Here is a 26,296-nt window from a genome sequence, read left to right as displayed (position 1 = left end):
GGGGTCAAACAGAGAGAGAGAGAGAGAGAGGGAGAGAGGGAGAGAGAGAAGGGGCATACAGAGAGAGAGGGAGAGAGAGAGATAGAGAAGGGGGCATAAAGAGAGAGAGGGAGGAAGAGAGAGAGAGAGAAGGGGCATACAGAGAGAGAGAGAGAGAGAGAGAGAGAGAGAGAGAGAGAGAGAGAGAGAGAGAGAGAGAGAGAAGGGGGAATAAAGAGAGAGAGAGGAGGAGGAGGGAGGATGAGGGAGCTCGAGACCTGTGTGACGAGGAACTTGGTGATGCGCTCGGGCAGCTTGCTCTTCTCACTCGACAGGATCATCTCCAGCATGTCTCCGTGGAGCTTCTCCATGACCACGAACACGCGCTCCGGCGTCTCGAACATACACTCCAGGTTGACGATGCCAGGATGATGCAGGTTCTGCACATGGAGCACGCGGAGAAACCTTATCTTAGTCTCAATCGACACGGAAACGCTTGAAATCCCTCGGACCATCAGAGCCGTTCTAGGTTTTCAAAACTAGTAATGTTTTCATGTCCCACTGTCTTAAAACCATTATGTTTGGGTGTTACGTACATTCATAGATTAAGACAGTGGAGTCTCAATGATGGAGAATATTCACACACCCAGCAATATGGATCGACTAAACAACAATTTTATTGATTAATCTGTGCATCTCAACGATAAAGTTTCATAACCCCCCCCTAAAAATATTACTGGAAATGTAACATTTTCATTAAAGTTCCTTGTATTTTATTTGAATGCACACTGAAATCGAGCTAAAGCACACAGGGTATTTCAGGGGGACCCTGATGGTAACAAGACAAACGTCAAAGTGTATTGAGCCGCACTGTATTGTACCCATTCTGCAATCTGTTAAATAAAGAATGAATGATTCATTAATTCATTCAGCATGTTTGAAAAATATCAGTGCTTCCGAATGAAATGATTACTCCTCTTCTTCTGTAGTTTTGAAATGAAATCAATAACACTGGCTGACGGCGGGTCCGTGTTCCTTACCTGTAGAATAGCCACTTCATTCCTAGCTGGCTCTCCTGCTTGGTGGGGAACCTCATCTTGTCTATCACCTTGATGGCCACGTCTCTCCGCTCTTTCTGTGTTTACCTAGCGAGGCAAACAACCAGCGGAGGAAGTAAGGGACGGCGCACAAGCCTGCCACTCAAATGCTCCCATGAGTTATGCTTGTGGAATATTCCATGCATTATTTTGTTGAGATGAAAAACAACAGATGATTTGAATGTGATAGAATACACACCTCCGTACACGATGCCGAACTGGCCCGATCCCAGCACCTCGTCTGAGAAGATCTGGTAGATTGAAGCGATATCCTACACAAAGCGGTAATGTGGATTATGACATTATATGAGTTACCTTGTATTTACATTTGTACTACGGAAACATCTGCTGTTAGTAAAACAGAAGTACTCTTGTTTATATGGTACTGTATGTTTACAGAGTGGCTATGAGTCCAGTGGCTATAGCGTCATCTGTTTGAAGTATAGCTATAGTGGTTGTATATTATTCATTATATATTCATTATGTTTACTGTGAATGTATGTATGTAGTATGTATTGATCCACTCTTACTCAAAGTAGTGACCACATAAAAACCGCTTCCTTCACATTTTGCAGTTTGTTTGTTTGAGAGATTTTACTGAAGATGTAACAGGAGGGAATTTATGATGTGACCACAGTAGACACACACGCACACACGCACGCACATCTCTCGTTAAGCACCAGACAAGACTCGAAATCTTGGAGCTGGAGAAGAGAAGAGGAGAGAGGAGAGGAGAGGAGAGAGAGGAGAGAAGAGAAGAGAAGAGAAGAGAAGAGAAGAGAAGAGAAGAGAAGAGAAGAGAAGAGAAGAGAAGAGAAGAGAAGAGAAGAGAAGAGAAGAAGAGAAGAGAAGAGAAGAGAGGAAAGAGGAGAGGAGAAGAGAAGAGAGGAGAGGAGAGAAAGAAGAGGAGAGGAAAGGAAGAGGAGAGGAGAGGAGAGGAGAAGAGAGAAGAGCAGAAGAGAAGAGAAGAGAAGAGAAGAGAGGAGAAAGAGAGAAGAGAGAAGAGGAGAGAAGAGAAGAGAGAGAGAAGAGAAGAGAGGAGAAGAGAGGAGAAGAGAGAAGAGAAGAGAAGAGAAAGAGAAGAGAAGAGAAGAGAAGAGAAGAGAAGAGAGAGAGAAGAGAAGAGAAGAGAAGAGAAGAGAGGAGAGGAGAAGAGAGAAGAGAAAAGGTCCACTCACCACATTCTCCTGTATCTGGCAGTTGGATACAGATAAGCTGATGGACAACTCATCTGGAAGGGATGGAAAAACACACTTCAACAACTATCCATTACGCCACATTACCAATGCATAAAGTAGCCAGTGTAGCCCTGACTAACCCCACAGAGGCACATCGCTAGCATACTTGTATTTTCACATTCCTCAAGCTTATCACAGCTGCCTGCAATAACCCGCATCATCAAACCCAGCATTTTATTACACAATAACTCGCCTACAAAATTGATTCAGGAAGTAATGCATTACTGAATGGTGGAGGTATGCATTAGACTGGACAATACTAATTGTGGAAAGGCTCGAGGCGAACATTCAGTCAAGAGGGTTCAATGATTCACACTAGTAATGAAAGGAATGACAATCAAATTACCTGACAAGTTATTATGTTAATCTACGGATCAAAGTTAGACAACATAATCTTGGAAAACATCTACTCTCTCTAATTGAATGGATTTGTGAAAGGTTCTACTCCTCTTCTAAGCATCCAGGCCTACATGGCACATGGATGGGTGTAAGCAGCAGCTTGTTGTCATTTTAAAGTGGTGAGGTGTGATTGACATAATGACACTCGGTATCTGCTCTAATCTACGAATTAACTTCAGAACCAAAAAGGGAACGAAACGCCACATGGACGTCAGATGTTACAGCACATGATGAAGGTGAGTGGATTATCATCATCATCATCATCATCATCATCATCATCATTATAATCATCTGGTTTCAGTCTTCTGGATGAGTGTGTAGTGTGTAAACAAGCTCTTTTGAAGAAAATCTAAGGGAAACTAATGAAGTCCTTGTCGTGACCAGTGACACTATCACCAGAGATCAGCAGGGGTGTAAAGTACTTGAGTAATTGTACTTTGTTACAATACTTAAGTAATGTTTTTGGGGATTTGTACTTTACTTGAGTATTATTAGGTTTGTATACTTGTAGGTTTACTCAATTACATTTCAGAGAAAAAAAACATGCTTTTTACTCCTTACATTTAAAATGCAGACGTACAAAGTACAAATCTCGCAGGTTCAACAATTTTAATTAGGATATTTGTTTCTCTGGCCGAACTAACGTTAACGTTATTAATCCTGCGGCCGCACTTTATTTAAAAACAGCCAATCAAATCCCCATCAATGGAAAATTAACCCGCCCATACCCATGCTGATTGGTCCTTGTGCAAGACTCGAAAGCGGGGATCTTTGATTAAACACCTGCTATCAGAAGAATAGAAAGTCAGAGTGACAAGCTACAGAAGATGGCAACAAACGATAGTACGAGTGATGAAGAGGACGAAACGAAAAATGTCATTGCCCCGGAATAAAAAAGTTTTTACTTTTACTTTTTAGTACTTAAGTACATTAAAGTAAACACTTTTTTACTTTTACTCAAGTGTGTTTTTAGCTAGATATTCTGACTTTTATTTGAGTACGATTTTGAGACGGTACCTATACTTTCACTTAAGTATAATTTCTGGGTACTTTTTACACCCCTGATCAGTTTCCACCCAGTCATCTCCAACTATATATATATAGCACTTGTCCTAATATACTAACCTACACTGTAGCACTCAACACTTTGATGAACATTGTTACTCAGCTGATTGAGTTGTGCCCTTCCTGAATGTATGACTTGTCGTACAGAACTTGTAAGTTGCTTTGGATAAAGGCGTCAGCTAAATGACAAAATGTAAATGTAAATATCACTGATGTTATCTCAGTCGGAACAGTAGCGCTGTGTCAATTTAAAGACTCACCTGATTTAAACTATAAACTCTAATCAATGCCACAAGTCATCAGAGCATACTGACCATGTAGCTGTTTCAGGTCATGAAGGGGAAATACTGTACATATCTGAATTTAACTCATATGAATAACTAAGTCTAAGTCCTTGTCACTTATAACCGGAGTTCTACTTAAATTACTTGAAATTTATCTATCTAATCTATTTAAAAAATGTTTGTACAACCCCTTCATGATTCCTGGGCACAATACACTTTCAAAATCCATTGTATGAGTTCCGAAATGATCTGTTGTTTTGTCTGACAATGCGGTCGTCGTAATTCCTGAAAAGCTGACATCTCTGAGACACATTTTGAGGTTTTCCTCTGGCGTCTGTAAAGGTGTCAATCAACTGTGTTTTCATTCAGAATCACAGAGAGAGTCTTACTGAGAGTGGGTTACAGTGTGCTATATATTACACATACCCGTACACCATTCAAAAACACAAAATAGCACAGCTCATAAATTCACATGACATATTATTTGCAACAGGTAAACAACCCACACGCCGCAGCCAAACAGTATAAAGTAAATACAGAAGCTCCACTCACTGTGGTCCTTGCCCTGCCCGGCGGCAGTGGCCACGCTGGGCTGGGGCGTGACGGGCATGACGGGCATCAGGGCCTGCCGGATGGCCTTCTCCCAGCCCTGGGCCACCTCCACGCCCACCCCGGTGGCGGCCAGCGCTGGGCTGTGGTAGTGGCCGCCGCTGTTCTCTCCTACGTAGTACACCATGGTGGCAGTGGTGATCTCGAAGCAGTGGAGGTTGCTGCCCTGGGCCAGGTTACTGTAGTCTCTGGACTGCTCCACCTGGAGGATCTCTGACAGAGGGATCTCCTGGAGAGAGAGAGAGGGGAGGGGGGAGAGGGAGAGACAGACAGACAGACAGCATTACAAACCACAGTCAATAGAAGTCCAATATAACTCTCGAAATCAGTGAACATTACAAATAATGCACAACATGGGTAAAATATGTCATACCTAATAACATCAAGAGATAGCCAACACTCCCTCTAACAATGTAGTGGATAGCCTCAACCTCTCCCCTCTAGCTCTCAGCAGCACACTCACAGAAGTGGCACGAGCGATAGTTGGAGCACACTTTAAAAGTCCCCCCCTTCTCCCGCAGCCTCACTGCCAAATCAAAGAAAGGAGGAGGAGAAAAAAGTTCAAACTCCTGGCCAATGGGAGCCCTCGCCTCCCCTCTAAATACACATGCACGCACACACACACACACACACACACACACACACACGCACACACAGTGTCCCCTCCGCGTGGCTCACCACAGAGTATCAGATGAAGTGCTTGTGGTTAGCGGGGCCAGGTCATGTGATCGGGCCCCGTGGCGACTGAAGCGCTCGGCTTCCCTGATTACAAGGCAGGGTCTGCCAGGGGCCCCATCTGAGCACGAGCCGCTGGCGCTACCGCTAGCCACCGAGACGAGAGACACGGCAACTACTGTTGCACAGAGCAGTGTGTGTATGTGTGTGTGTGTGTGTGTGCATGCGCGTGTGTCTAAGTGTGCTGCGACACAATTTGGCAGAGACAGAGAGAAGCCCCCATACCCCATAAAAGCTTCTTCAGAGAAAGCCACAAGTACAGGGGTCTCGTCTTCAAAAGGGGAGCTGTTATGGCTTCCAAATGGGAGAAAATGGCTGCCATGCCTGGTAACCAAGCCACCACGCCACCACGCGACCACCACTAATCAGATTGGAGATGTAAAGAGGAGAGGACAGTAGCCACTGAGCGATGGGCTATAGAACCAAAAAGAAAGGACAGAAAGACGCCCTTCCCTGCCTGGAAGCATAGAAGGCTGCCTGGATGCATATTAAACTCCACCAAGAAGATCATTCACTCTCAACATCTCGGAAAATAAATCCTTGAAAGGAGATTATTGGTCCTAGCTAAAAAAACAGCCTTACCAATTTGTATATCTTAATATAAATCAGTTTTATGAATCTGTATATCTTAATCTAAACCAGTTTTATTAATCTGTATATCTAAATCTAAAACAGTTACATGAATCTGTATATCTAAATCTAAACCATATTTATTAATCATTTCTTAATCTAAACCATCTTTATTAATCTGTATATCTACCCCCCCCCCCCCCCCCAACATACTCTCAAGCAGAAAGCAGCAAACAAAACCCAGATTTTAAAAGCAAGAAGAAAGGGAGATTTACAACTATAGCCTTCAATTAGCCTCCTGAAGGCCTTAAACGTAGTGAGTGCCAAGTTGATAATAAAACAGCACATAAAGCTGCCTGTAAACACGCCCTGAGGAGTCAGTCCCCGCCGAGGTTCCCTCTACATGGCTTCAGCGGTGAGGAGACACAGGGAGTGTCAGTATACTGGTCAGGGAGAGTGTCAGTATACTGGTCGGGGAGAGTGTCAGTATACTGGTCGTGGAGAGTGTCAGTATACTGGTAGAGGAGAGTGTCAGTATACTGGTCAGGGAGAGTGTCAGTATACTGGTCAGGGAGAGTGTCAGTATACTGGTCGTGGAGAGTGTCAGTATACTGGTAGAGGAGAGTGTCAGTATACTGGTCAGGGAGAGTGTCAGTATACTGGTAGAGGAGAGTGTCAGTATACTGGTCAGGGAGAGTGTCAGTATACTGGTCAGGGAGAGTGTCAGTATACTGGTCGGGGAGAGTGTCAGTATACTGGTCAGGGAGAGTGTCAGTATACTGGTCAGGGAGACTGTCAGTATACTGGTCAGGGAGTGTCAGTATACTGGTCAGGGAGAGTGTCAGTATACTGGTCAGGGAGAGTGTCAGTATACTGGTCGGGGAGAGTGTCAGTATACTGGTCAGGGAGACTGTCAGTATACTGGTCAGGGAGAGTGTCAGTATACTGGTCAGGGAGAGTGTCAGTATACTGGTCAGGGAGAGTGTCAGTATACTGGTCAGGGAGAGTGTCAGTATACTGGTCAGGGAGAGTGTCAGTATACTGGTCAGGGAGAGTGTCAGTATACTGGTCAGGGAGAGTGTCAGTATACTGGTCGGGGAGAGTGTCAGTATACTGGTCAGGGAGAGTGTCAGTATACTGGTCAGGGAGAGTGTCAGTATACTGGTGGGGAGAGTGTCAGTATACTGGTCGGGGAGAGTGTCAGTATACTGGTCAGGGAGACTGTCAGTATACTGGTCAGGGAGAGTGTCAGTATACTGGTCAGGGAGAGTGTCAGTATACTGGTCAGGGAGAGTGTCAGTATACTGGTCAGGGAGAGTGTCAGTATACTGGTCAGGGAGAGTGTCAGTATACTGGTCAGGGAGAGTGTCAGTATACTGGTAGAGGAGAGTGTCACTATACTGGTCAGGGAGAGTGTCAGTATACTGGTCAGGGAGAGTGTCAGTATACTGGTAGAGGAGAGTGTCAGTATACTGGTCGTGGAGAGTGTCAGTATACTGGTAGAGGAGAGTGTCAGTATACTGGTAGAGGAGAGTGTCAGTATACTGGTAGAGGAGAGTGTCACTATACTGGTCTGGGAGAGTGTCAGTATACTGGTCAGGGAGAGTGTCAGTATACTGGTCAGGGAGAGTGTCAGTATACTGGTCAGGGAGAGTGTCAGTATACTGGTCGGGGAGAGTGTCAGTATACTGGTAGAGGAGAGTGTCAGTATACTGGTAGAGGAGAGTGTCAGTATACTGGTAGAGGAGAGTGTCAGTATACTGGTAGAGGAGAGTGTCAGTATACTGGTAGAGGAGAGTGTCAGTATACTGGTCGGGGAGAGTGTCAGTATACTGGTCAGGGAGAGTGTCAGTATACTGGTCAGGGAGAGTGTCAGTATACTGGTCAGGGAGAGTGGCAGTATACTGGTAGAGGAGAGTGTCAGTATACTGGTAGAGGAGAGTGTCAGTATACTGGTCGGGGAGAGTGTCAGTATACTGGTCGGGGAGAGTGTCAGTATACTGGTCGGGGAGAGTGTCAGTATACTGGTCAGGGAGAGTGTCAGTATACTGGTCAGGGAGAGTGTCAGTATACTGGTCAGGGAGAGTGTCAGTATACTGGTCAGGGAGAGTGTCACTATACTGGTAGAGGGGAGTGTCAGTATACTGGTCAGGGAGAGTGTCAGTATACTGGTAGAGGAGAGTGTCAGTATACTGGTCAGGGAGAGTGTCACTATACTGGTAGAGGGGAGTGTCAGTATACTGGTCAGGGAGAGTGTCAGTATACTGGTCGGGGAGAGTGTCAATATACTGGTTTCAAGTTTCTTTAATAGTTGTCATACAGAAGTACAGAATACTTTTATACAAAATGCTTCTTACTGTTGCGCTCCAGAGACTGTGCAAGACAAGATAAGTATGAAATAAAATAACATAGTAAAATTAGAGTAAAAAAAAAAAAAAATTAGGTCACAGTGTTCAGTTTAGACATATGTACAATGTTCGATGCAGAATAGACGTAGTTACCATACAATATACAATACTGTGCAGTGTACTAATATACAATACTATATAGTGCAAGGCAGAAATGGAGAAATGGGACGAGGTGCAATTTAGGTACAATTCACAGTAGGTGTACGAGTTGTAGTGCAAATCCTTTATCAATAAATATAAAGTGTAAGTGTGTTTGTGTGATCTAAAGTGTGGAGAGTGGGTGCTGCAGTGTGTTGTTTGTTTGAGTGAGTGTGTGCGTGTGGGTGTGTGTGCTGTGTGCATTTGATGGTTGTTGCATAGTGATTATTGTTCGTTTAGCAGCCTGATGGCCTGGGGATAGAAGCTTCTTCTGAGTCTTTCTGTGCTCGCCTTAAGACTCCGGTATCGCTTGCCTGACCGCAGCAGTTCAAAGAGGCAGTTGTTCGGGTGGCTCGAGTCCTTAATAATTCTCTTAGCCTTCCCCTTGCACCGCTTGTTGTAAATGTTCTGGAGGGTGGGAAGCCCCCCTCCAATTGTGCGTTCGGCTGAACGTGTCACTCTTTGTAGTCTGCTACGGTCTTGTGCAGTGCTATTCCCAAACCAGGAGGTGATGTTGCCGGTCAGGATGCTCTCTATTGTACATGAGTAGAAGTTCCTAAGGATCTTCTGACTGACTTGGAACTTCCTTAGGCGCCTGAGGAAGTAGAGGCGTTGTCGTGCCTTCTTCACAACACTGTCAATGTGTGTGGTCCATGTCAAGTCCTCGGATATGTGGGCTCCGAGGTACTTGAAACTGTTCACTCTCTCAACCGGTGCCCCGTCGATGCTGAGGGGGCTGTAGTCCTTGACCCCCGACCTCCTGAAGTCCACAATCATCTCTTTTGTTTTGCTGACGTTCAGGGAGAGGCAGTTCTCTACCTCTTCCAGGTAGGCCCTTTCGTCGTTGGCAGAGATCAGGCCCACCACTACTGTGTCATCAGCAAATTTGATGATGGTGTTGTTGTTCCGCTGTGCTACGCAGTCATGTGTGTACAGGGAGTAGAGGAGGGGGCTCAGAACACAGCCCTGGGGGGCCCCTATGTTGAGCGTGATGGATGAGGAGGTGCAGTTGCCGGCTCTTACCACCTGGGGTCTGCCCGTCAGGAAGTCCAAGACCCACTGGCAGAGGTCATAGTTCAAGCCCAGGTCCCTAAGCTTGGCTATGAGTTTGGAGGGGACTATGGTATTGAATGCTGAGCTGTAGTCGATGAACAGCATTCTCACATAGTTCCCTGCCTCTTGTCCAGGTGTGATGCTGCTGTGTGCAGCACATGGGCTATGGCGTCCTCCGTGGACCTGTTGGGGCGATATGCAAATTGCAGAGGGTCCAGGTTGATGGGGAGGGAGGAACAGATGTAGCCCTTCACTAGCTTCTCAAAGCACTTCATGGCTATGGAGGTGAGGGCTACAGGGCGGTAGTCGTTGAGGCAAGTGGTCGGGGAGAGTGTCAGTATTCTGGTAGAGGGGAGTGTCAGTATATTAGTAGGGGAGAGTGTCAGTATCACCATCAACACCAGAGTGTCATCACCATCAACAACTCCAGATCTCCCCTGCCCCAGTCAACCAAGAAGTACCTCAAGGCTCTGTCCTTGGCCCCCTCCTTTTCATCATTTACATGCTTCCCCTTGGCCAGATCATCCGCCGACATGGCCTCAACTTTCACAGCTACGCTGATGACACTCAGCTCTTTACACCAAACCCTCCACACAGCTCCCTCCCCAGTCCCTGTTGAACTGCCTGCACGAGCTCAAAACCTGGATGTCATAAAATTTTCTGAAACTCAACAGCAACAAAACAGAGCTCATGGTTGTGGATTCCAAGGCACAGCTCAGGGAAGTTGGGGATCTAGTCCTCACCATCGATGGCTGCTCCATTCTCCCCACCTCAGAAGTCCGCAACCTAGATGTCATTCTTCTCATTTGTCCCCCACATCAAATCTGTCACAAAATCACCTCAAGAACATTTCAAGACTCTGGCCCTCACTTACAGACTCTGTGGCGCCTGAAGTACGTTCAAAACTCTGCCACCAGGGTTCTCACCCGCACCAAACCCTGGCAGCACATCACCCCCATCTTCATTCACCTCCACTGGCTTCCTGTAAAATCTCGTGTCACCTTCAAAATCCTCCTGCTGACATATAAATCCCTACACACCACCGCCCCTCAATACATATCTGACCTTCTCCACACCTACACCCCCTCCCGGAATCTCCGCTCCTCTGACACAGGCTTGCTTACCATCCCATAAGCCAGGTTGCGGACCTTCGGGGACCGGGCTTTTAGTGTGGCTGCACCCACCCTCTGAAATTCCCTCCCCATGGACAAATTCTGTTGTCCAGTTTAAAAACCTGCTGAAGACCCATCTCTTCACCCAGGCCTACGGTCTCAGATGCGCCTGAGTATCCCATTCATTCTGCTTTGTTCCATTTAGTTTTGTTCTGTTTTGTTTCTTAGTTTAGGTCACCGTTATCCTCTCCCCCTTTTATTGTAAAGCGCCTTGTGAAAGGCACTATATAAATTCAAGCCATTATTATTATTATACTGGTAGGGGAGAGTGTCAGTATGGAGATGGATCGGTTTGTGTCAGAGGATAGGCAGGTGTGACACCTATAACGGCATACAACAGCACCTGTCTAGCACACACGCACGCACACACACACACACACACACACACACACACACACACACACACACACACACACACACACACACACACACACACACACACACACACACACACACACACACACACACACACACACACACACACACACACACACACACACACACACACACACACACACACACACACACACACACCTACATACTCAAAGTGAACCTGTTAGACATCACATCGAAAATTCTGTCACACTTCTGACCACAACCAGGGGAGGTTGTGCACACACACACACACACACACACACACACACACACACACACACACACACACACACACACACACACACACACACACACACACACACACACACACACACACACACACACACACACACACACACACACACACACACACACACACACACACACACACACACACACACACACACACACACACACACACACACACACACACACACACACACGCACACACACACAGAGCTGCACACACACACATGTATGTACACACATGTGGAAGTATTTACCTTGTAGGGCACTTGCTCCTTCCCTCCTCCAGTCCCTAGCATGTAATTACTGTGCTGCTATTAAGCCCCTGCGGCAGTATAATGACTGGCCCTGGCAGTGAGAGGGGACATGTCACACAGGGTACTGGTTACCTCCTCCTCACATCCACATTCAAACCATTCACTGGCTTCGCTGTTGACCCGTGGATCGCAGCCACGACGATGTGATGTATGAGCTTATGAAATAAGTTAAGCTCACGGTCGACTCAGCACAGATACAGGACATAACTCATCCGTTTATTCGAGTGTGTACTGGCGTCCCGAAACGCATTCCTATTTGAATGAAATTTGGCGTCAGACACACAGAAAAAAAAATACTTTGGATATAAACACCCCCACGGGACAAAGCCCTGGCTATTAGGTAGCGTTAGCGGAAGGATTCCTTTCACTTTGTTCACAGACGGGGATAGAGCTGCAGTGCAGAGAACAGAACTGACCTCAGTGTGTTTTACAGTTGCAACACGGCAGTTCTATTTACATACACCTCTCACTGTACAGACTAGGACCACAGCAGTGGAATACGCTTCTGAAAGTGGGTCACTCCCGATAGGCCTTTAAATTATGACATTAATTTGGGTAAATATTGGAACTGTTGGCAGTTGGACTTTTTCCTTCTTAGTTTAGTGGCGGTTTGGCCTCGTTCACACAGCCACCATACTGGTTGATGGGGAAGTGCCCATTCACTTCAATGTTAAAAGACATTGCTATAAATATACCACTTTGACCATCAGAACTGTCAAAACAACAGGCAGAAAACGTGAATGTAATGACAGACTTGTGATTACCTGACTCAGATAGTTTTTAACCACCGTAGAAATAAATTTCCCTGGTATTGGCCTGATACCTGATACCCTGTTTTAGCCTGGTATTAGCCTGATACCTGATACCTGATACCCTGTTTTAGCCTGGTATTAGCCTGATACCCTGTTTTAACCTGGTATTAGCCTGATACCTGATACCCTGTTTTAGCCTGATATTGGCCTGATACCATGTTTTAGCCTGGTATTGGCCTGACAGGTGAAGATGCTCTTACTGCTTCAGCACAGAGAGGACAGACAGGTTCAACACAGAGAGGACAGACAGGTGAAGATGCTCTTACTGCTTCAGAACAGAGAGGACAGACAGGTGAAGATGCTCTTACTGCTTCAACACAGAGAGGACAGACAGGTGAAGATGCTCTTACTGCTTCAGAACACAGAGAGGACAGACAGGTGAAGATGCTCTTACTGCTTCAGAACACAGAGAGGACAGACAGGTGAAGATACTCTTACTGCTTCAGCACAGAGAGGACAGACAGGTGAAGATGCTCTTACTGCTTCAGAACAGAGAGGACAGACAGGTGAAGATGCTCTTACTGCTTCAACACAGAGAGGACAGACAGGTGAAGATGCTCTTACTGCTTCAGAACACAGAGAGGACAGACAGGTGAAGATGCTCTTACTGCTTCAGAACACAGAGAGGACAGACAGGTGAAGATACTCTTACTGCTTCAGCACAGAGAGGACAGACAGGTGAAGATGCTCTTACTGCTTCAACACAGAGAGGACAGACAGGTGAAGATGCTCTTACTGCTTCAACACAGAGAGGACAGACAGGTGAAGATGCTCTTACTGCTTCAACACAGAGAGGACAGACAGGTGAAGATGCTCTTACTGCTTCAACACAGAGAGGACAGACAGGTGAAGATGCTCTTACTGCTTCAACACAGAGGACAGACAGGTGAAGATGCTCTTACTGCTTCAGCACAGAGAGGACAGACAGGTGAAGATGCTCTTACTGCTTCAACACAGAGAGGACAGACAGGTGAAGATGCTCTTACTGCTTCAGAACACAGAGAGGACAGACAGGTGAAGATGCTCTTACTGCTTCAGCACAGAGAGGACAGACAGGTGAAGATGCTCTTACTGCTTCAACACAGAGAGGACAGACAGGTGAAGATGCTCTTACTGCTTCAACACAGAGAGGACAGACAGGTGAAGATGCTCTTACTGCTTCAACACAGAGAGGACAGACAGAGGAAGATGCTCTTACTGCTTCAACACAGAGAGGACAGACAGGTGAAGATGCTCTTACTGCTTCAACACAGAGAGGACAGACAGGTGAAGATGCTCTTACTGCTTCAACACAGAGAGGACAGACAGGTGAAGATGCTCTTACTGCTTCAACACAGAGAGGACAGACAGGTGAAGATGCTCTTACTGCTTCAGAACAGAGAGGACAGACAGGTGGCTGAGACGTCCTCTTACTGCTTCTCACCTTGTAGAACTTGGCTCCTGTGTCGTTCTGGAATAGACTCAGACTCTTGCTGTCCAGTCTCCAGTAATGTCTCTTCCTCTGAGGAAGGGAGACAGGCAACAGGTTGGTCCAGATGTCAAACTCGAGGTTACATAATAGAAAGTGTTATATAAAGTAAACCTTAGTGAAATGACGGCGTGCTGACAGGAGCTCAGGAGGGTGTGCGGTCGTGGAGTGCATGGGTGACAAATCTGACATTGCAGCTGAATTTAACTTTCTTTTTCAATTTACGATTCTCCAACGATTATGAAGACAAGATAACCGAGGTAAAACTATTGTGGAAAATCCACTGTTAAAAAGATAATAAATTTGTTTAAGTAAAAAAAAAACGCATAATGTTTCCAAAGTCAATCGTGTTAAATAATCGTGATCTCGATATTGGCCAAAATAATTGTGATTATGATTTTTGCCATAATCGAGCAGCCCTAATTGTAACTTGATCAACTGTGTTACTGATCAACTGTGTGACTTAGGAAGTAATTGAGCGAACACAGAAACAGAAACACACACACCAATCCATAAAGCACAGTGGTTATAGAGGTGCTCCTTCCAAGCACCTAATAATAAAAAAAAATTAATTAAATGTATTAAACAATAACTACCCGTATATAAAGTCTATAACAAAAAAGTTACTGAAATAAATGTATATTTCTATTGAAAATACTGACAAAATCGAACAGCAAATTCATGTGCTGAACTTCCTACACATTTGGAATAGTTCCAGAAAGAGATTCTGTACAGAAACCACATTTCAGATTGAGGGCTTCTGATTGGCTTAGTCTTACCAGGTTGTCTCTGCTGATATAGTGTACCATCCAACCCTCTTTCACCACAGTGGAGCTCCGCCTCTTGGTGTGTTTGATAGACTGGACCAACCGCATCAGAGGGATGTTAGTGCTGGTAGAGGGGCTGGAGACAGAGACAGAGACAGAGACAGAAACAGAGACAGAGACACACACACACACGTCAGATTTCAATAAAATTTTATGAATTTACGTAGATTTTGAGGTCAGAATCCGATTCAAGTTTAGATTTTAACCTTTTCACTAGCACACTACAAAGGGTTAACCGTCTGTAGTGTGGTAGTGAAAGGGTTAACCTTCTGTAGTGTGGTAGTGAAAGGGTTAAATATGCTAACCTTTCCAGGCTATTTCACTTGATTAGTGATTGTAGGAGGAGCTTTAGACTTCAAAAACAAGGAAAAAAGCTTCTATACCAAAGATTATACACATGACACTGTATTTGTATTATCTAATCCCCAAATAATTTTGCGACCCTCTTGGGGGTCCTGACCCCCAAGTTGAGAACCACTGGTTTAGATGACAGACCAAAATTAGAGACCATGGGAAGAGAACGAGAGAATATACACTGATGTACCGATCGTAATTCGTAAATCGTAAATTTTTGGGAGTTTTGGACTGTTAAAACCATTCACTAAAGACATTCACTTATTTATAAAAGAAATGTGTGATTAAACTTTTTTTTATTGTATTTTCCATTATTCAAACAGTTTCCTTGCATGTTTACAACAACGCATAATTGTGGTACAAAACTAAAAGGATAGGAAAACAAACATTAAAAATAAAACAAAACTTTTTAATAAAAGATCCAGCACATTTCTCACGTTGACCACATAACCAGTCTACTAACATTACTCCTGCACCCACCCAGTCTTCCCACATTACAGACTTTTTACCAATTTTTAATGATTTACTATACCATACTGAAGACCCTTTTGTACAGTAGGGGTCCATGCTACATGTCTAAAAGACATTCACCTCTGTTGGAAGGAGACAGAGGTCAGCGTGACCGAGTCAAACATGGTCTTCTTACTACCTGATGGCTTTGATGGGCTCCTCGTCCTTCTCCCGGTCCAGGAAGGGAGAGTCCATGTAGAACATCTTGTCCTCTGGAGTGGAGGGCTCCTCGGAGTCGTCCAGACCTCTGCTGCCGTCCATGTCCCCACTGTCCACCTCCATGGTGTCCATGGTGCTGTCGGAGTCCGGCCCCGGGCTGGCTGGTTCTACACATGGAGGAGAATATTAACACTACAATACACTCTAAACATGTTCGATTAGATTCAAATGTATCGCCATCACAAGTACAGTACAATGAAAAGAGGTTGGCATCCAACCAGAGTGAAAATGTGGCAGTAAAGTGCAATATACAATATACATGTACATTGTTACGTGGTTGTACCCAATTTTATCACCTGTACATTGTATATTACTGTTGCACTTTACTGCTACATTTGCACTCTGGTTGGATGCCAAACCTGTTTTCGTTGTACTGTACTTGTGCTGTATAATGGCAATACATTTGAATCTAATCAAATCTAATACAGGTATGTAAATGAGAATATATATGCAGATTAGGGATGTTCGATATTGGCTTTTTTACCGATACCGATATACCGATATTGTCCAACTCTTAATTTCCGATACCGATATCCACCGATACCGATATATGCAGGCCCCCCCCCCCCCCAAAAACGGAATAATTTCAGGTAATTAACATTACATATCTCTTGTCGTGGAATTAACACAACATTATGCATACTTTTGACAATAAATAAAATCAGAATTAGTTCTTACTTGCTTGCCTGGGTAAATAAAGGTTAAATAAATAAATAAATTAAAAATAAATAAAAATTTAAACCGATACCGATCATTTCCGATATCACATTTTAATGCCAATATCGGCCGATAATATCGGTAGGCCGCTAATATCGGACATCCCTAATGCAGATATATTCATACAGATGTAAATACATATATACAGTGTTATTGTACATGGCTATCATACAGTGTTATACGGGTAGACTATAGGTTGAGGTAGGTAGTTATCATCACAGTGTAAGGCAGTTGATGGGTCTAGATTGAGCGTAATGAAGGTCCAGGGACTTACCACCACCATTGAAGACCACCTCCCCCAGGCAGTCTCTTGGTACCTTTGCAGCACATCGCTTATGGCAGTTGAATCTACAATCTAAGACGGTTAAAGCAAAAAAAGAGATAATGAATGCATTTATCTAAAAAAAAAACGTAAATGCGATTTCAATCTCTCACAACCTTCATGTGTAGTGTGTTTATGTGTTATGTGTGTTGTACACAGTGCACTGTGGTCTTGTGTAGGTCAATAAGGAGAGCATCATGGCACTAACACACTGCTACGGTTAGGGATTTGATTCCCCTGAGGCCGCCCAGAGTGAAAATGAATAAACGCATGGCACCATGCCACTGCCAGGGATGCATGCCAGGCTGTCATGGTTGAGGGTGGAAGACAGACTGGCTTGTAGCATCATCCTCTTTGGTAGAAATATCTGTACCTTGAGAGTGCCTATATGTTTATATACACAGATGATACATACTAAAGATCAACATGTTTATAATACCAGACATGCAGCTATGGAAAGATTCACGCTTCCACAACTAACAAGGAAGAGGAAAAAAACAACCCAAGGTGTCAGAGACAAAGAAGGAAAACTGCTCCTTGACGAGAAGGAAATAATCAATAGATGGGCAGAGTATGTGGAAACACTATACAAAGACCAGAACAGAACATCAGACACAGGAATTAGTCTAGAAGAGATAGAAAAAGTCCAGATCACGAAAAAAGAAGTTGAAGAGGCTGTGAAGTCACTGGCCATGGACAGATCGCCCGGCGAGGATGAGATCCCTGCTGAACTGATTAAGAACTCTGGTGACCGATGCATCGAGCTCCTTGTGAAACTGGTAAACAACATCTATAACTCAGGAAATATTCCAAATGATTTCCTAAAATCAATGTTCATTCCGATCCCAAAGACCGGAAGAGCCACAGAATGCAACAATTACAGGACTATCAGTTTGATATCTCATGCATCAAAAGTACTCCTGAAAATCATCAAGAACAGAATAGAACCCATAATTGAACATCAGCTCTCGGATAGCCAAATGGGTTTTCGCAAAGGAAAAGGAACAAGAGATGCAATCTGCCAACTCAGAATCATTGGTGAAAAATCGATAGACCAACAGAAGAAGCTGTATATTTGCTTCATCGATTTCACGAAGGCCTTCGACAGAGTTGAACATACAACATTGATGAGAACAATGGAAGAATTCAAAATACCAGTTTCTGACCGAAGAATAATTGCCAACTTATACTGGAGGCAGAAGGCTAATGTTAGACTTCCCGGTGGAGAAGGGTGTAAGACAAGGATGCATCTTGTCCCCTGTACTCTTTAATATGTACAGTGAATCACTGATGAAAAAAGGTCTGAGAGGAGGGAAAGGAGTAAAACTTGGCGAAGAGAACATCACCAATATAAGATACGCGGATGACACTGCTATAGTCTGTAACTGTCAAGAAGATCTACAGGACATGATGAATAAGCTGAATGTCGAATGCAAAAACTATGGAATGTCACTAAACACAAAGAAAACTAAAGTAATGATCATTGAAAAAACACCAGGAACTGTTTGTAAAATACAGGTGGATAGAGAAAAACTTGAACAAGTGAAGGAGTACATGTACCTTGGAAGCTGGATCAGTGAAGGTGGAAGAGCTAACATGGACATTAAGAGAAGAACCGGAATTGCAAAGGGCGCATTCTGGAACCATAAAGAATTATTGAGAAGAAACATAAGTTGGAAAACGAAGACCAGGGCCCTCATGCATCAACGTGTTCTACGCACAGATCTGTGCGTAACCCGTGCGTACGATCATTTCTAAGCAAAGAGTGGGATTCATCAATTTGAACTTGAACTTGACTTCGTGCTTACATCTACGCACAGGTCAGACCTGGCGTACCTAGCTCCCAGTGGTAGAATATATTATTACAACAAGGAAATGAGCTTCTGTGCATAATAACACTGGATGTTCTGTATGAACCGTAGTTCATTATAGTTCATTGTAAGATAGCAACAGTAGTGTAATTATGGTCAAAACCCTATAAATAGCATTTGGAATAATAGATCTTTCTCTCAGAATGAATGCAGCATGGTTTATATAGCGTTATCGGAATATACGGGGTGTAGGCTACTGACTGACTGCGCTCCGCGTAGCTTGATTGATTGATTGATTGATTGAAAAGTTTATTAACAGATTGCAGAATGGGTACAGTACAGTACAGCTCAGTACATACAATTGTTAATTGGGGATGCAGACCAACTTTCGTCCTGTTTACATCAGGGTCCCCCATTTTCAATTCATCATAAATCATAAAGCTCAACTCGTTATTATTTTGCGCACAGACCGCCGAAACACGGGAACGTTTTGATTATATTTAAAAGGCTTTGCGTTAAACGAAACAAGTGGAATTTCGAAGCTGTAAGCAGAATAAGTCATATGAATATAGTGTTCTTCCCCCTTTTTACTGTACAAGAAAGAATAGAAAACGCATTGCAATGACACCATGCAGATAGTGGACAGACTATATGATGGGATTCAAGTTCGCGTTTTTGTTGCTCATAGGCATGCTGTCAGAGTATGATATCTTAATCAAACATTCTAGAACATTTGTCGTCACAGATCATGTCCTAATGGAACATAGGCTATGGCATGGATCGTGATATTGTGTGGACTGTTATTATTACTGTACGGCGGTACCACCCATTGTGACAGCAGCCTTGAGTCCCGCACACAAACATGATGGAATTCAAGTTCATGTATTGAAAGGCAGGATACATCATACATGCAGTGAGATTCATTGTTCTTGTATATGCTCTCGTATTATATTGTTTATATAGGCTACCCAATACTGACATCAAAATAGATTGTAGTATGCCTCTAGAAATCATATGCAGCAGGTAGAAAATTGACGGGAGATCCATCGCGATTTGGAATAGAATTGAGGAGAACTTTAATCCGTGGGTATTAATCAAACAACACGGGAAAAGGCAGTCATATTCCAGCGCGGTCTTTATTAGCCGACAACAAAATAGATGCCTCTAAAAATCATATAGCCAATCGAACACAACTAATAAAGGCATTCATATTACAGCACGGTTATAATGACACACAACCAACGCCAAACAGTGGTCAACGAACGGTCTTTATTAGTATTTTGAGCTGTCCAGGCAGAATTGCAGCAATGGTCTTAGGGAGCCGTTGATATCTGACATCACCGTTTACAAGTCCGCCTTTTATTTATCCCATAAATCATAATACGCGATAGTGTCTTCTTGGTTCGACAGCAGTGAATTCTCCGTGGAGTTTCTCGGAGTCCCGCTCGGGTCGGTCCATTATTTCACATCCCATGGGGGGTGTTTCCTCATTTTCATGACCATATATGGATAATCATGCACGAGCATTGACGGTAGAACAAAGTGGTATTCATCAACACGGCAGGGCATAGAGCCTGCGTACGCACGTGTGATGAATGCCGACTTCCCTGTGCGTACGCTAGTTCTACATTCCGTGCTTACGTGTGGAAGTAGGTCAAGTTCTACGTCCACGTTGATGCATGAGGGCCCAGGATTTTGGAAACGTATGTTATGTCAGTCTTTTCATACGGAGCAGAAGCATGGACGCTGAATGAAGAGGCAAAGAGGATGATAGACTCTTTTGAAATGTGGACACTGAGGAAGATGCTGAAGATAACATGGAAGGATAAGATCAAGAATGAGGAGGTACTGAGAAGAGCGGATATGCAAGGAGGACAGCTGCTGGAGAGGTTGAAAAAGAGAAAGATGGAGTTGTGCGGGCATGTTCTGAGAGGATCCAGCGGGGAGATGTTCAAGAAGGTGGTGATGGGGAAGGTGGATGGAAAGAGAGGAAGTGGAAGACCAAGAAGAGGCTGGGTAGACGATGTCTGTGATTGGAGTGGAGTGAGAGGCGGAGTCACGGAGTTGGAGAGAAGAAGTGGGGACAGAATGGGTTGGAGAGTGATAGGCAACCTTCGGAACGAAGAAGCCACCTAATGATGACTACCCAACACGAATTCATTAAAGAAAACTGTAATGTATAGAGCTATGTCAAACTGGAACAAACATTACATCTAACACATATTACCAGTAAGACAAGTTTCAAAAATAAATTGAGAACAGCGATTTTACAGAAAGATATAATTTTATGATATACTTTTTTTTATTTATGTAGACAGACAAATTACTATCTTTACTGTCATTGTTATTCTTTGTTTTGGTGTTGTTGCTTGTACAATGTGCATGGAAGTATTGTTTTATTATGATTATACAATGATTTTATGTTTGATTGTGTTATGTTATTTTGAGAGGACCCCAGTAATAGTAGTTGTTACAGAGGTAACAACTAATGGGGATCCTAAATAAACTAAACTAAACTAAACTAAACTAAACTAAACTAAACTAAACTAAACTAAACTAAACTAAACTAAACCATAAGGTGTTTTTTAATTAAAGCATCTGCCAACTGGCACATAACAACTTGATATACTGTATAGGGCCTGTATTTATTACAACTGTGAAAATTATACTTAAAAGGAAAGGAACACTCCCAACATTTTGGGAAATACACTTATTTGCCATCTTCCCCAGAGTCAGACAAGAAGATATCAATTGCATCTCTGTGAGTCCAGTACAGAGAGAGAGATTGCATGCTAGCAATACTAGCTATGCTATGCGGTTGCATGCTAGCCTATAGCTTAGCACAAGAACTGGAAGCAGGGGGAATCTGTTAGCCTAGCTCCACAACTGAAGTTACAGTAAACAGAACATTGGCGTGATGTAATCAATCAGTCTATGTTGTCTATAAGTCTATGTTGTCTGATTCACTATAATTTTACATTTAAATACAAATGTCATATTCATGAATTTGTGTTTGTTCTTGTCTACAAGTGTTTGTAATTGACACACGCTAGAAATGACCAATGACATAATCCAGGCAATAAAAATACATTTACACTGCATGACATCATCGAGGCAATAATAATAATACCTTTACACTGCATGACATCATCCAGGCAATAATAATACCTTTACACTGCATGACATCATCCAAGCAATAATAATATTAATAATAATAATAATAATAATAATAATAATAATAATAATAATAATACCTTTACACTGCATGACATCATCCAGGCAATAATAATACCTTTACACTGCATGACATCATCCAGGCAATAATAATATTAATACTAGGGATGCTCGATATTGGCTTTTTTACCTATACCGATATTGTCCAACTCTTAATTTCCGATACCGATATCAACCGATACCGATATATGAAGGGTTTCCCCCCCAAATCTTTTAATAATTTCAGGTAATTAACATTACATACCTCTTGTTGTGGAATTAACACAACATTATGCATACTTTTGACAATAAATAAAATCAGAATTTATTCTTACTTGCTTCCCTGGGTAAATAAAGGTTATAGAAATGTAAAAAAAAAAATATATATATATATATATTTTTTTTGAAAACCGATACCGATATTTTCCGATATCACATTTTAATGCCGATATCGGGCCGATAATATCGGTAGGCCGATAATATCGGACATCCCTAATTAATACCTTTACACTGCATGACATCATCCAGGAAATAATAATAATAATAATAATAATAATAATAATAATAATAATAATAATAATAATAATAATAATAATAATAATAATAATAATAATAATAATAATAATAATAATACATTTACACTGCATGACATCATCCAGGCAATAATAATATTAATAATAATAATAATAATAATAATAATAATAATAATAATAATAATAATAATAATAATAATAATAATAATAATAATAATACCTTTACACTGCATGCCCTGGCGGAAGAGGCCTTTCAGCAGGCGCTTACAGTACTGGCAGATGGTGGGCCGGGTGTAGGTGTGGATGGCGAAGGTGTGCGGGACCTTGACCCTCCCCAGCACCATCTTCTCCATCCAGATGGGCCTGCCGCTCCAGGACAGGATGCGCTTGCCGGCCTCCTGGTGGGAACGCTGCTGGAGGGGGCGGAGTTTGGGAGAGTGAGAAAAGTGTATTTACCTCAGCAATACCATTACTGATGTACCAGGTATAGGTTTACTGATGTACCAGGTATAGGTTACTGATGTACCAGGTATAGGTTTACTGATGTACCAGGTATAGGTTTACTGATGTACCAGGTATAGGTTACTGATGTACCAGGTATAGGTTTACTGATGTACCAGGTATAGGTTACTGATGTACCAGGTATAGGTTTACTGATGTACCAGGTATAGGTTACTGATGTACCAGGTATAGGTTTACTGATGTACCAGGTATAGGTTACTGATGTACCAGGTATAGGTTTACTGATGTACCAGGTATAGGTTTACTGATGTACCAGGTATAGGTTTACTGATGTACCAGGTATAGGTTACTGATGTACCAGGTATAGGTTTACTGATGTACCAGGTATAGGTTACTGATGTACCAGGTATAGGTTACTGATGTACCACGTATAGGTATACGTGTACACTGCAGTACATTAAAAACAAACATGTATATGTCATATGACCTTGTTCTTTTTATTCATGATTATTTTTTCCCTTTTCCATATCTGTGTGATTCTAACACTTGAGACCCTCTTATCCCTCAAGACTGTCTGTCTTCTGCAAGGAACAGAGAGGAGGGGAGGGACCTCATCATCATTTGACGGACAGGGATGATGAGGACATACAATGACGACATGGCAATAAAAGAAGGCATGGGGAGAAACATGTAGTACAAGTGAAGGAAAGGAGCGGGATCATAGTCAGTGAGGCTGAACAACAGTTCACACGTCTGTAAAAGGTTGTTAGGTTCGTCCTACTGCACACACGCAGATACCGCTGAATCCATACGCTCCGGAAAGAACCACGAGCAGGGCTTGGGAAAGGGTAGGCGGCCCGGCCAGGACTAAATATATAAACATGTACTCCAACCAGTCCAAAGCCTTTAATGTCATTAGCTTAATTACATTTCCCTATGACCTTTCATAGGCACAGATACGAGAGAAGAAAAAAAAGGGAGAATATTCCATCCGACCGGTCTTATGCAAAAAAACAGTTTGGTAAGACTTGGTCCAGAGTCCACCCACCGCTCTGTCCTCGGTCCAGCTTAATCCAATTTTATGCATCTGTGCTGTTTCACAAGATGGATGGAGATCCGCCAATGAAAAAAGGCCAATTGATATGTTTTAGAAACAAACAATTATGTCTTTGTGAGCAATGTGTGTGTGTGTGCGTGCGTGCGTGTGTGTGTGTGTGCATGTGTGCGTGTGTGTGTGTGCGTGCGTGCGCGTGTGTGTGTGGATTGATTGCCTGACATTCTTGTTCGAATGCCCCTTGGCTTCCACTCAAAATGACAGTGAGATTAGGTCAACGCTGGAAGTACACGCAGCTTGTTGTGAGCGGTCAGACTCGTAACGGGTTACATCATTTCATCTGACACCTCTAAATGATGCTCAATCTCTTTTCAACAACTCAAAGACCCCGCTATACAGTTAGTATATTCTTTATCTATGCCGACGTATCACAGCGACGGTTGTATTTTTCCACCAATCAGAGCTCACCTCTTCCAGGACGACCACGGCATTCTCGGCAGGGATTGGCCGAGGCACTGAGAGGGAGGGCCCAGGCAGGGAGACATTGGACAAGCGTCTCTTCCTGACCCCAGTACAGTTGTTGGGGATCTTGAAGGCGCAACGCTTGTGGTAGTTCAACCCACATCCTTAGAATATGAAAAATTGAGAAAAATAATATTAGTTGCACAAACTATGATGTCACATGTCACAAGTAGTTGTAGGGGTGCTATTATGAGGATGAGTCAGGCATATTTTACATTTTCCCCAGACAGCCACAAGGGGGCCCCACTTGTAGCATTGAGGTAGAGGAAAAATGAAAGATCTGCCTTCTATAGTTTCACCATTGGAAGCGTCACGCGTGCCTAAATTATCACAAAAAACAACCTCAATCTAAATTCATTCAGAGGGAATTTCAAATGCTTCCTAATGACGTGAAAATTAAAGAGCACGAGGCCGGTCTGATCCAATGATGACAGAGGATGAAAGGCGGGCCGACGTTCCAGAATTCCACAGGGATCTGAATGTCAAGCATTTCACTGGCTACACTGCCCAGATCCCTCTCTTCTGCATCTCCCCGGTGCATTCTTGAGGTCGGATGATGTGGTGTGTGTGTGTGTGTGTGTGTTTGTCTTTCTGTATGTGAGCGTGTCAACTAAATGCTTGCATCTGTGTGTGTGTGTGTGTGTGTGTGTGTGTGTGTGTGTGTGTGTGTGTGTAGTGTGTGCATGTGTGTATGTGACTAAATGCCTGTGTGTGTGCATGTACAGAGTGAGCTATACTATACGTGTGTCCCTGCATGTGTGCATGTATGTAGTGTATGTGTGAAACCAGCTGCGTTGCTCTGAGAGGTTCGGGGATGCAGTCAGTGTGCTACAGGAGACGGTAAAGGTTGAATCCAGACTCCAGTACTCAGCCCAGCTCAGCCCAGGACAGCCCAGGACAGCCCAGGACAGCCCAGGACAGCCCAGGACAGGCCAGGTCAGCCCAGGACAGCCCAGGACAGCCCAGGACAGGCCAGGTCAGCCCAGGACAGCCCAGGACAGCCCAGGACAGCACAGGACAGCCTCGGCCGGCACTTCAAAGACCTGCTCTGACAGTAGGAGTGCGTGGAGGAGGATCCCAGGCTGTATTAGGCGCCGTACCTAACCTGTGTCTTTCCTGATAGGATCGTGAAAACAAGGGCTTTATGAGTTTGTGAGCTTGTGTGTGTGTATGTGTGTGTATGTGTGTGTATGTGTGTGTGTATGTGTGTGTCTGTGTGGGCACAAATGTACTGCAGTTTGGTGCTGAAAATGGCATTCTGAATTATCTCAACATATCCTGTTGTAAACTGCCATCGTTAGTAGGGATGCATCGGCACTGGTGTCAGATATTGGTCCGATACCAGGCTAAAACAGATACCAGGCTAAAACAGATACCAGGCTAAAACAGATACCAGGCTGAAACAGATACCAGGCTGAAACAGATACCAGGCTAAAACAGATACCAGGCTGAAACAGATACCAGGCTGAAACAGATACCAGGCTGAAACAGATACCAGGCTGAAACAGATACCAGGCTGAAACAGATACCAGGCTGAAACAGATACCAGGCTAAAACAGATACCAGACTAAAACAGATACCAGGCTAAAACAGATACCAGGCTAAAACAGATACCAGGCTAAAACAGATACCAGGCTAAAACAGATACCAGGCTAAAACAGATACCAGGCTAAAACAGATACCAAGCTAAAACAGATACCAGGCTAAAACAGATACCAGGCTGAAACAGATAACAGGCTGAAACAGATACCTGGCTAAAACAGATACCAGGCTGAAACAGATACCAG

At 43.5% G+C, this 26,296-nt stretch overlaps 1 protein-coding gene across 1 annotated transcript in view; it reads right to left on the bottom strand.

Moving 5' to 3' along the window:
• Positions 1-26,296, bottom strand: part of prkd3 (protein kinase D3) — a 97,581-nt gene that overhangs the window by 8,603 nt on the left and 62,682 nt on the right. Inside the window, 13 exon segments of the mRNA XM_084310962.1 lie at positions 258-419; positions 1,020-1,045; positions 1,048-1,101; positions 1,104-1,124; positions 1,276-1,348; positions 2,255-2,307; positions 4,615-4,900; positions 13,921-13,998; positions 14,745-14,868; positions 15,796-15,982; positions 16,867-16,947; positions 22,692-22,884; positions 24,456-24,613. Coding sequence (XP_084167088.1) covers positions 258-419; positions 1,020-1,045; positions 1,048-1,101; positions 1,104-1,124; positions 1,276-1,348; positions 2,255-2,307; positions 4,615-4,900; positions 13,921-13,998; positions 14,745-14,868; positions 15,796-15,982; positions 16,867-16,947; positions 22,692-22,884; positions 24,456-24,613 — 1,496 coding nt within the window.

Source organism: Notolepis coatsorum, assembly GCF_963971535.1.
Source record: "Notolepis coatsorum genome assembly, chromosome: 3".
NCBI lineage: Eukaryota > Metazoa > Chordata > Actinopteri > Aulopiformes > Paralepididae > Notolepis > Notolepis coatsorum.
This window is presented reverse-complemented; position numbering and strand designations above follow the sequence as displayed.